The 13,064-nt window shown below is 36.3% G+C and overlaps 1 protein-coding gene across 1 annotated transcript in view; it reads left to right on the forward strand.

Annotated features, from left to right (window-relative positions):
• Positions 1-13,064, forward strand: part of NAALADL2 (N-acetylated alpha-linked acidic dipeptidase like 2) — a 217,548-nt gene that overhangs the window by 58,269 nt on the left and 146,215 nt on the right. Inside the window, exon 4 of the mRNA XM_085301193.1 lies at positions 10,165-10,308. Within this exon, the coding sequence (XP_085157319.1) occupies positions 10,165-10,308 (144 nt within the window). The remainder of the gene's footprint in view (positions 1-10,164; positions 10,309-13,064) is intronic.

Raw genomic sequence — 13,064 nt, forward strand, 5'->3', positions numbered from 1 at the left:
TCTCTTTGGTAGATGCTGAAACCTGTGGATGCTCAGCATCTTCAGTTACATTTGAGAACTTGAGCTCCTGTCTTCAGAGACAGGGAARGTCCTCAAACATATTGTAGAGGAATAAACTTCAACAGCCTTTAGAAGGGAGAGGAGTATTACTACCAAGCCATGTTCATAAAGTTTTCTAGATACCACTTCTACAATTACAAATTTTATCTGTAATATAGCTTAAAAACTGAAATAAGCTATGTTATGCTTGATACTGACCTACAGCATAAATAGATTGGGTATAGTGGTTTTTATACTGTTTCATTAAAGTTTCGTCTGTGGACTCTCCTGCATGTTTTTAATGAAAAGTGCAATCGAGTCCACTGTGCTTGCAGCTTGTGAAGTCAATTTGCTTGGTCCAAACTATTTTTTAGTTCTTACATGGGAATTGGTAGAGAAATATGAGTATCTTCCATAATATATTTTTGTATTCTTTTCCAGTATGACTCTATATCCCCTCGTCCCCCCCCAAAAAAGGAGAATTCTTTAAAAATATTTTGTGCTCAATAGTTTARTTAAGGTGGAACTGCTGTGGAAGAGAAAGGTTTGAGTAGGAAATCTGCATATGTTCTGTGTGCTTCCAGCTATCATGTAAAATTCATTAAACTTCAATGTGACAGAGTGGAACTAGATTTGTATTGATTTCTTTGCCTCCTCTGCTTTTTTAGGGATTCTTCTAACCTATATTTTTTTTTGTTAAAATAGAAAAAATAACAAGTTTTCTGATTTGCCTATGACATGAGGTAGCTCTGCATCTCTAATAYTATAAAAGAAACAAAGGGTGGTTCAGTGCTGCAATGTCCTTCTAACAGTGCCATAAGAATGAGCTGGGAGTAGTATGTTCTTTGAGAGAGCTGTAAAGAGTTTTGTCTTTTTGTTCCTTTTAAAAGTGGAAAGGTAAAATTAGTACTGAAAATTATTAGGGAACATGTATAAGTACAGTATAAACAGCATTTTAAGCCTTGTTAAGAGAATAGGAAAAACAAATTGAACTTCTTTGTTTTRCCTTCTGAAATGCAGTGTTTCAGCAAAATATTCACATGTATAGGCACAAAAATTTAACATGTGGTGTTAAAAAGAGCTTTGAAATCATTTGAGGAAAAGGTAATCGGGGTTTTGTTGTTGCAATATTTAATCAGCTGAATAGAAGTATCTGCTAAATTATCTCATTATCTAGTATCAGTATCTGCTTTTGGATGCGGGGGAACATGTGACCTAGTTTAGCGTGCCCATCCTGCTCTATGACTCCTTTGGTTTGCCATATAAATTGGTTAGACAGGAAAGATAAAAGGATAAGATGGTTAGGCATTCAGGTCCAGAGAGGGAAATGTGCCACTAAAAACGCTTTAGAAAAATGCAATTACACTGATGCCTTTCAAAATCAAAGCARCTCAGAGTTATAATTTTGAGGATCACCAACTAAACTATTTGATTTTATTCCAAAGCAGATAAGTACTTTAAATTACACAAGAATTGAAAAGATTGTAAAACTATAATAAGTTTCTAGAAATTGTTTAGAAGATTACWAATTTTTAATGATGTTTAAAAAAGTCTGAAAAATACTACTTGCTAACTAAAAACTTTAAATGGGGAAAGGAAGATGTGTAATGGTAGTTGCTGATACATTATTGCGATAATTCTTATTGAGGTTTGAGGGGCCATTTTTACCTAGCGAGTTAGTAAGAGACATCCATGTTTCTTCACGTATTCTTATATTTTTGTTCTGTAAAGTTATGTATTGCTTTTCATTATTACTTTTTATTGCTTTAACATGCTTTCTGTCATTCTTAATTGATGTGTTCTGTCAGTGTTTGGTGTTAGATTGTTTACGTTTTATGGTCTTGAGATCACAGAACTCCACTAACAGGCTACTGCTCACGGACATGGTAGTGCTTATGTGAATAAATTTGTTAATTCACTACTCAGTGAAATGGAGTTTAAAAAAAAATAGCAGAAGATAATTAAAAGAAAAGATAGTGACTGTGTAATAACCTTGTGAAAAGAAAATCATTAAAAAACAGAACAATTGGAACACTTTTTAACAGGGCAAAACTACAATGTAGGTAATTCACACCTGTGGAAAAATAAGCTGTAACTGAAAGTGAGATTTTATGCTTGTGAAGGCTGCTTTGAGTTTATACAGATGAATGTAGCATTTGTCAATAAAGAGTTCCTGTGATTCAGAGAAGACAAACACCAGCAAATTATCTCTGGCTTTTGAAATAAATTTCAAAATATGGCTTGGATGATTAAAAGTGACTCTTCAATTTCAATTAGATTTAAGTGGATTCAAATTGATTATACTATTCTGATTTTCTGTATAATATTAAAAGTTCWATTGGGCACTGAATGATCTCCCCTCATTGTATTTTCAGAATTGTTCTTTTTAATAATAATCATTAAATGTTTACTTTAAGGAATAAGCCCAAGTATCATTTTTCAAAAAAGGATAAGGAATATATCGTCACCTTACAATTTAAAACATAATCTTAAGTACAGTATTCTTAAATGATGTTGCTTCTCTACTCTTCTTGGAAAAGAAATTAATGTTTTTAAGAATTGCCTTGTTTTATTGCTTTCTTAGTCTCCTGTTTTCTTGGCTGACAAAAAAGCAAATTGCCCTTGAAATTTTCAGCATTTTAGCATAAGCGTTAGTTAGGTTTGCAACTTGATATATATTAGCCCTGTTCCTGATAGCTTAAGGAGTGATACTCCAGCATATACCATTATCAGTCTCTCTGCACTTTATTCTGTTGACTATATAGGCAGCTGAAGTATGGCATCACTGGTTAGTAGACAGTCAAAGTCACCAGCTCTCTCTCTCATACCYAAAAAAGGCACTGCACCTCTTCGAGTCGTCATGATTGTAGTTCAGCATGCAACTCGGCACACCAGATGAGCATGCTGCTATTCAGAAAGACATCAACAGGCTGGACAGATGGGCTGACAGCAGCCTCATGAAGCTCAGCAAAGGCAGAAGCAGAGTCCTGCACCTGGTGAGGAATAACCCCATGCACCAGTACTGACTGGGGGCCGACTGGCTGGAAAGCAGATGGGCAGAGAAGGACCCGGGGGGGGGGTGTCGTGGTGGACACCAAGCTGTCCGTGAGCCAGCAGCACGCCCTCGCGGCAAGTGCGCCCAACCGCGTGCTGGGCTGCATGAGAAAGGCCATCACCAGCAGGCCAAGGGAGGTAGCRTTCCCYGCGACCCAGCACTGGGGAGACCACATCTGGCAGCCTGGGCGTAGTTCTGGGCTCCCCACTACAAGACAGACATGGGCATAACGGAGCGAGTGCAGCAGAGGGCCACGGAGATGGTGACAGGACTGGGGCACCTCTCCAATTGGGAGAGGTGGAGACAGCTGGGATTGTTTCCTCTGGAGAAGAGGAGGCTCYGCGGAGAGCTCCTCAGTGTGTGAAAGCGGCTGAGGGGAGAGCGTGAAGACGACAGAGCCAGACTCTTCTCAGCGACATCGACTGAAAGGGCAAGAGGCAGCAGGCCCGCACTGAAGCACAGGCAATTCCTGTATTAAGCGTTAAGGGGGGATTTTTGTGTGCGTTTGTTTTCTTTTTTCTTTACGGTGAGGATGGTGAAGCACTGGACAGGTTGCCCAGACGGGTTGTGGAGTCTCCGTCTTTAGAGATACTCAAAACCTGCTGAGCAACCTCTCTGGTTGAACCTGCTCTGAGCTGGGGGCTTGGACAAAGTGATTTCTAATTTTGGAATTCCTTTCCRACCTCGACAAGTCTGTGAATTCTGCTGTTGTCCAGCCCCCTCTGTTTAGGAGTCATTAATGGCCTTATGCGATATTTGTATGATTCTCTCTGTTTATCTTGTTTTCAGTCTTTTCTGGTAATTTTTATGAGAYTGTTATCTTTTCTCATGGGGATTCTTTTCATAAGGTTTGCAGATGATGTTATATTTGCAGTTCAGTGTTCCAATATGSAAAGTTGCTAATTTCTCTGAGGAGAAGCTTAACAGATGGCAGTCAAAAGGGAAAGCTAGGGGATTATGTTTTCTTTTTCACGAGTAAAATGCTAACTAAATATCTACAGTTATGAATGAAGAATTTCAGAAATACTTTGCTGATAAGAAAACAAGTGTGGTAACTGGGAGCTATGGAGCTAAGCAGAATAAGTGAGAAAAGAAAAGCAGTCTMGGCCATCCTAATTAAATATTCATTAGCATTAGTGTGGAAACACAGAGGAAAAAAAATGTAATCAAATTATGTACCTTAATACATGGCAATCCAGAATGCAGCTTCTACAGAATTGTTACTTTTAATCAGTATATTAATACGGAGTAGAAGAAAATGCCCTGTACAAGCATCTAAAAATGCTCCAGAATAACAACTAAATAGTAGCCATTACGGAAGTATTAGTTGATAAGGCATATGTAACTTAACATTTTTTACATATGGGAAGGCAGTGAAGATGTGTTGTGGGTGTGCTGCAACCCTTGAGTGAAGGGAGCCATGATTATATCTAGAAGGCTCATTCAGTATTTAAAGCAGTCCTTGGGTTGCAAAGGGATTCTTGTCATTTCTGCCTCTGATTAGATGTTACTGTTCATGTGGATGTCTATCCAGTAGTGTCTGACCTGTAATTAACAGCTCATTTCTGATCAGTCATTATTCAGCTATCTTATGAGTATGATAGATGTACCAATTAGTTCTTTTATAAACCAGATTATAATGCAATAAGCTTTGGTTTTTTCTATRTGAGAATTGTATAGTCAGGATATAGTTTTGCAAATCTGAGGTGATGTGGTATTCCTTCACAAATCAAAATGCAAGTTTTATAAGAAAAACTAACCCAAAGCCAAAATGTAACTTTCTCTGGTCTCAAACAAATGTAGAGGAATAAGCTATATATTGTATTGCAAAAGAAGTGTAGTGTACTACAGATAGACAATTTTATTTCACAGTGTCTACAATATATACAAGACAGCATGTGATTCAGAATCATTGTAGTGCTTACTATATGCTATAAACAAAGTAACTGGTATCATAAATATGTCACTTTCAGTGTTTTCTCAGAGATTTTTCTATTTCCATTCCATTTCCTTATAGCATATTATAAGACTTTTATTATTTTTAATAACAATAAATCTCATTATTGTGGGTAAGTAGGACTCCTTGCTTGTTACTTTAAAGTTACTTTAAAAAAAAATACTGCAGGCTGGTTTATTTATAATTGGTACAGCATGTGGCAGCTCTGTGGAGCATTGGCCGTTTTTGTCAAAGGAATGTATGCTAGTTTGTATATCACATGGCCCAAATAGCTGTTTGCCAGTGAAGGGTTTGTTTTAGTTCGGTGAACAGATAAGCATTCTGTGATTCGTAGAATTACTCCATTTTTACCAGGATACTGCGCCTGTATATCATGGAATAAAACCATGATCATACGCTTTGTCTTCTCCATCCACCGTTCTGCATGCAAGACACAACTGACTGTAGCGGTAAAGTCTTCTGTTGGAAACCTGTTTCCAATCTGTCCTGCAGACCCGTGTTCGGCGTACAGCTTGGATGCCCATGGTGTGACCTGGCAAAATGCCACTGTCCATGCTCTGGCTTATATGCTTCCAGTGTATTAATCAGTGTAGTCTCACTTTCAAAAAGTGTATTCTCAGAAAGTCTTTAGAAAGTGTAGCCTCACAATTAGAAAGTTGAAAGATCGTAATGATGAAAAAATAAACATATAGGAAATAAATGTTGTTTAAGAATGCCTCAGATACTCTCAGATACTTCCTAAAGTAGTTACTTTTCTGGACGATCCTGACTCCCTGTAAGTACTACATTTTCGGTAAATRTGCATAAATCCTTTCAAGGTGCTGCCTTCTTTTCTCACGAATTTCTCAAATCACTACATAGTTTTAAGCATCCCTTGTCTCTTCGTGAATGATGCGTAATGAGATAAAAGCTGCCGCAATGCTGTTGTAATTGGCAGAACATTCACCATTTCACTACTTCATTGCATCTAAAGCTGCTTTGAAAGTGCTTAGTTGAGGCTACTGTTAGATAAAATCCCTGGTTACGGAATTTCAGAGTTCTTTTTTTACAGAAGAGAAACGGATATTTTTCTCTCTGTGTGTTTTTCTGGCGTTTTTCTTCTGCACATTAATACCGATGACTGTATGAAACAAAGTACTTCTGAACTGACATATCTTTGGTGCTGTAATTCTGATGGATAATTTGTAGCAATCTGAATAAAGACATCACAGGAAACTGCTTTCTCACTTCTGCTCCATGGCCATATACTCTAGACTGTGCCCTTCCCTTAAATAATATTTTCCTCTACCAATTATTTTTCTCATCTATACTCAGATACTTGGAGCTTATACCTCCCAAGATACCCTCTAAGTCTGAAGTTATGATCTTCTCCTTCCTATTAGTAGAAACCATTGCAACCTTCATTTTGAATCATACAATGGTCAGTACCATTTTTAATATACATAAATAAGAATGCCAACATCCTTTATCTCCTTTACTTTAAAGAGATGGAGGAAGAAGTCTCTATTTGATTTTGTCTACAGAAAAAGATGTACATGACTTTTAMTATCTAAACATTAAGCAGATGTGGAGCTTTCTATGGTTTCCTGTTCCTAAGTGCTTGGAGAAGAGCATCAGCTTTTCGGGATTGGTGTTCTCTGTCTCTCARTTTACAGTAAAAAGTGGCAGCCAGAATCGGTTTCATATCTCTTTGATGTTCAAAGAGAGAATTTAAGAAGGAAAAGAAGGTGGCTCGGTTGCACTCAGTGGCTTTCTAAGTTGTAGCAGATAGGTATGTTTTTATATCAGAGGTTTTACTGTTATTTGAATTCTAAGTATCTGGTTGTACCAATCCTGCAAACTATACTCATATTAATAATGYAGTATACTGGAGACAGTATGGGCAAACAGTAAAGGTTGTCTTATGAAAATGTGCTTTGTGGAATTATTCATTGAAATTGAAGAGTAAGATGCAAAAATAACAACAAAAGGTAGGGTTTGGGTTTGTTTTGTTTTTTCTATAAAATGCACCAATATGACAGTGCAAGTCTCTTCCAGCAGTATTAATCAGAAGTGTGACAGGCTGCTTTTTAAGTAGGAGGAGAGTCATGTCAGTAACAGAAKTGATCCGCTCACTCACTGTATTCTAAGCTGTTGCTGATGACATGACAAAATAGCTGTTGCAATGCAGAATTACTGTGATTAACTACTGTAATGTGATTTTAGTATCTAGAGCCACCATTTAGCTGTGAGAGTCTCCCTGTAATAAGCACTGTCCTTTCCAATCTGTGCGTGTAGTTAGATGCAAGTCATGGATACCATAGACAATCTGATTTTGCAGGGGAGAGTAAAGAAATAATTGTTACGAGCTCCATGAGAACGGGGGGAGGTGTGCCAGCTGTTGAATATATCAGCAGAAATGGGGTGGAGGTGTATATATGTTTAAAGTGCAAATGATACAAATACCTACTCTGTGTCAGTTGATACATCTTGGTGTTCATCATGGTTTATACAAGATCTAGCCTTGTCAAAGGGCAGTGCAGAACAAATACCTACTCTGTGTCAGTTGATACATCTTGGTGTTCATCATGGTTTATACAAGATCTAGCCTTGTCAAAGGGCAGTGCAGAAGATATTCTGGGAATGTTCAAGTGGAAGAATCCCTCTCGCACAAAAATGCATTGAACTAACTGTTCACTCCAGGCAGTTGAATAAGAGAAGAGACTTATTTAACCAAATGCACTTTATTCTGTCTTTTATGCTGTAATTTATTCTCATAGCATGCTGTAAAGTCCTGCTTGAAGTGTCTATTCTTASCATAAAGCTGTTTGTCAAATTTCTGTTAAGCTTCAAGTGAAAAAATTAATGAGCYATTCACTTCAGATATTTCAAAACTAATACTGTTTTACTACTAATGCATCAGAAAGTCAAAGATTTGGGTACGTACAGTTATGGTTCAGTGTTCAGTCAGACTTTACATTTTTTCATAAATTTTGGGGGCCATCATTAACTGTGTCAGGTTCTAAAAGGAGTTACTTTAGTGAATGTCATCAATAAACTTTTTTTAGCCACTTCTATTCGTTTACTTTCTGTTTTTTTTTTAACTGATCTTTATAGAGATAAACAGATAATAGTATCTTCAGTAAACGGATAATATCTTTAATAAGCAGATAATAGTTAAGCACAATACCCCTTTCAATTTATATTTGAATATGGAATTTTAGTAGAAATAAACAGAATTTCATCCTAGTACCACAAACTTTTATTTTCCTTTTCTTTTTCTAAATATAAAGACAAATTGCCTAATATGGGGAGGAGGATAAAGTGTTTTCTTTGGCTAGGAGAATAAGACACTGTGACTTGCTCTCTTTTCTGTACTCTGATTTCAGCTGTGAGGAAAGTCATTGAAATGATGGTGAAGTTGTACTCAGAATGAGGTACACGACTATTACTGTTATGTGCTCTAAGTAACAACCTTTCAGGGATGTCAGAATATTTTACTAACACTAGTAAGTTACAAAATACAGTACTAAGAGATGCCGGTTACAAATGTCTGTTGCAGTTCGATGAATATGGAGACTGAGGTTCAAGGTTTTTCTGTGCATTTTAAAGACAAAACACAATCACTGGAAAAAGTACCAATGTAGTCCTAACTTTGTATTTCAGAAACATTCTGGAAATTATCTCTTTTCATGCTCCCAAAATTATATTTTTCTTCTTCCTGTGCTCTGGTGTGTTCTCTAGAGTTTTTCTTAAATTAATGGTGGCTCTAAACCTGGATTGTTTTTGCTGTTGGATTTTAAAAATTGCACAGATAGGGATTCAGTTTCTTGAGAGATTCTGATGCTATAAAATTAAATTTCAAACAAAACCCCAGATTTAAATTATTTTCAAAGCATTTGTTAGGCTCATAGATTCTGAAAGTGCTATCTTTTCTAAGGAGTCTGGCATCTGGTGGTGGAGGAGCTAGCAAGAAGCTGGCAAAGTTCTTCCAATATGTTAGTTTCCTAATGAAGTTGTGCTACACTGTGTTTTGTGAATACTGTAGGATCAAACTTGTTAATGTTAAAAAAAAAAAAAAAAAAAAAAAGAGGATTATAAAATTTTTTTCTTTAAAATTGTTGCCCTTGAATTTTTTTTTTTTTTTTTTTTTTTTTTTTTTTTTTTTTTCCCCAGCATCCTATAATGACTCTTCAGAGCTGTTAGCACAAAAAGTAAAACAGAAGAGGGAAGATGCATGTCAGTTTTTTAGAATGTAGTTCAGTAACAACATCCTGGATGGTAATTTTTTAGAACTTTATTAGAGTATACGTGGTAGTGATTTTTCATAGCTTYTTCAGCTTGTGATTGTAGGTCACAGAGTGGAAAGGATGCCTTCTGGTTGTAAGGAACTAAGTATCAACAGAAAGCATGGTATTTGTCTGATAGAGGTCGCAGAGAGTCCTTGCATTCTGAGTTCCAGCTGGGCATTTGCAAATAATTCACGATGGGCAGGCATACGGAAAGGCTTTTGGGGGTGTTGCAGATGGTTTTAGGGCTACTTTCTGTCCCATGCAGTGAACCTTCTCTCTTTTTCACGGTAGACTTTTAGTCTCACAGGAATATTCTTGATTTCCCTGGGAAGAGGTGGTGCCTTTATTAGTCTAGCTGAAAGAGTTGAGAAAAATAAACAATATTTTATCAATATTGGTATTGTTCAGTGCAGACAGACACTTGCACTGGATTTCAGTCTGTTTTAAATGGCCGCTTTTCCCTATAATGCTATGTTCAGTTCATACTAGAATTTGAAATTTCTTGCTGATCAATAATTCTATTTTTCATTGATTCCTTTAACCGTACACAGTCTCTAATTTTTGTTTAAGTTGCATGCAATATAATATCTACTTGGACTTTTAAACAGTTTCGTCTTGTGGAACTATTCCCCTGAATACTGTAGTATGTATGTGTAATTTTATGATAGTGGTTGTTAAAGGGATCTTTTTTTAAAAAAAAAAAAAAGGTAAGGAATGGCTGTTAATCTAAACCAGATTTTGTAAGGTGTRTGTTAGTAGTGCTTTTTTGACTGAATTAAGCTTTATGCAGAAGATCTTTAAGTTTCATTTACTAAATTACTGTTAATTTTCTGTTATTTAAGATGGAATCTACAGACAAAATCGATCCAACCTCACAACGCTGTTAGTGCAACCAGTTTCTGCAGTGCTGGTCAAAAAACTTATTTCTTTACCTGAGGATGACATCAGAAAAGATAGATGTATCCCCCTTGAGCTTCCAGCCACAGGTAAAACTACTTTTTAAAATATTTTTTTCTGCTAATTATGAAACATCCTTCAAGTACTCCAAATATGTTCCCTGTAATTGTGGATAACTAAGAGATTTAACCAATTACAGGTATGCTTTGTTTAGCGGCTTTTTAGAAGTGACTATGTAAAACTTCTAAATTATGCTCAAAAATGTGCTAGATGGGAGTTACGTTAGAAAAAAAAAAGTCTGAGAAGTACTAGAGAAGAGCCATTAAAAAGAAAAGAAAAGGATATTTGCTCTTTTATCTCAAGCAACCTTGCTCTTGTTACTTTTAACATTTAGTTTCAGAAATGCTCTCATTTTCCAGCATTCAGCAAATGTGAATCAACATCTGGAGTAAGAAGTCTCGATGCAAGGCATTAAACTCTAATTCTTGCTCCTGACTGGAAAAATTCCAGTGTCTTTATGCATCAGCGTTAGGGAGATGTTAGTGCTGCAGCAGTTAGGCCTTTTTGGACTACTGAGAATGTACTTGAAACATTAAGGKGCCCCTCGCTATGCTCTTTGTCTTCTTTCTGCCTCTGAATATATTCTGTTATTCTGAAAAATGATGGGCCTTTTTGTGTTCTTTAATTTGTAACTATTTGCTCAAGGATAAACAATGCATTGTTGTCTCTCAGCCAACTTTTCCTCCCAGTTTCACCAGGAAAAGGTTGCATTGTGGTAACAAAAGAAGTAGAACAAAATGCCTTGAGTAGGGCTGGATGTAAAAAAAAAAAAAAAAAAATGTTCAGAGTATCTCTTCAGAGGTAAGACCCTTAGCAAAGCCATACAGATTATAGCTTGAACAGACTTCATATTGATTTGAGGAAAAAATGTGAAAGTGTAATCTTCCAGCAAAGAATACTGCACAGTGTTACGATGAAAGAAGGAACACCTTCCAGCTCACCTTCCAGAAGAGATGCATGTATAAACAGTGCCTTGATTTTTATTTTGTACTAGCCTGTCTTTCACTGGTAAAAATACAGAACAAACTATATCTTGTATTATTTTACTTGTTTAAATTAATTGATTTGAAGCAGTAGTTTTGGAGGGATGAAGGCAGATCAAGTTAGCACACTATTTCCTTTGTTAAGTACAATGATAGTAATAGTAAAAGCAAATATGAAATGTGTTTTAAGGGCAACCATTGTAATATCATGTATGGGCTTATATCACTTGTTTATTGATTTTGGGAAGTTAATGTGGATTAGGAATGCAATAATAAAGGCTGATTAATTTTATGACTTGTGTTAGCATTTGTGTTACACATACTAAAAAGAAAGGCAGTAAGACCCTATGCTTTGTGGCTTAAGCTTTTGAGCTTRAGGAGGACTATTGCTCTGCATTCATGGTTGACTAGATACTTTAATGAAGAACTGATCTTCCCCACAACCAGTAGATAAAGTCTATTAAAGGGGAAAAGAGCTTTTTTGGAAGGGAGAGATGCCTGTCCATTCCAGGTGGAATGTGTGAGGCTTGCTAACGTCGTGGGAGTTTTCAGCAGCTGAAATGCTGAAAGGAAAGGATGAATTTGGACTGGCAAATAATACTCACTTTAGAATGAGAAAAAGCTGCACTGAATCTGGTTCTTAAACTTTTGTTTGGAGAGTGAAGGATGGAATCATTTAAAGGGTACCTTATTCTACTTTTTTTTGATAGTTGCARCACTTCTGATTTATTTACTTGAGGTGGCAGGAATTCTCTGTGGTGGATGATAATCTGGAAAGAAAAAACTATGTGAAGCTAACAGGCTAGGAAGAATCTATCCATGTTCTAGGTGAATAGAACAACTTGTATCTGATGTCAAGCAAAGCTTCTTAACTGCAGTTCCCTAATGAGATTTTTTAAAAATCTTACTTGCTTTAGCAAGGAGGGTCTACAATAACAAGCCGTGCATAGTTCTGGAATGCATTATGCTATATTGTGCTTTGATATATTGATGTATACTATTGGTCTACTGAAGCATTTAGTGTGCTAAAACATTCAGAATTAGCCTTAATGGAAAAGATAAAAGACTGGTCTTGTGATAAGAAATCTTACATAACCATGTAATAATAGCTAAAGAGATTATGCTGATCAGAGCAGTGTGTAGCAAAACAGTGAAGGCTGAGTTTGTGGTGTTCCAGTTGATTTGGAGAAGCTTAAGGGAAATATTTCACTTCTGACGTAGAACTCATCACTTAACTGTCAAAAGAGATGAATGAGCAGTTCAGATGATTGGTTGGCTTAAAATTTGTTAGAATAAAATGATCATCATTTTTGCATCAATATGTTTCAAAAAGCTGAACAGCAGATTCATCAGTAATGATTAAACGTTTATATATAGTTTTCTCACATTGCCTCTTTTTTCCCTGAGCCTTGCAGTTTTCAAGAGACATAATGTGACAGCGGGAGTGGGAGGATCTGGAGACGAACATCTGAGACATATCAACTACTTAAAACTTACAAGTAAACAGTGGGAATTACAGTTAGTTGCAGAAATTGAGTTGGTTTTTGTTTATTATGGTGAATCCTTATTAATCTGCTGTTCTGTGCTGCTTTGAACATTTCCCCAAAATAGGCAATTAGTAAAGAATTAAGAGTGAAGTGTTATGCAGAAACCATATACTCCTGAAGCTTTTATTTTTGCAGAATATATACAGGATATTTGCTAGAACATTATGAAGATTGCCATAAAAACCAAACATACATATCAACATAAATGAAGAAGTACTGCTATGCTGCAGTAATCTTCCTTTGTTGTTGTTTGTT

The sequence above is a fragment of the Rhea americana genome, unplaced genomic scaffold, assembly GCF_003343005.1.
Source record: "Rhea americana isolate MKP2758 unplaced genomic scaffold, rheAme1 scaffold_174, whole genome shotgun sequence".
Taxonomy (NCBI): domain Eukaryota; kingdom Metazoa; phylum Chordata; class Aves; order Rheiformes; family Rheidae; genus Rhea; species Rhea americana.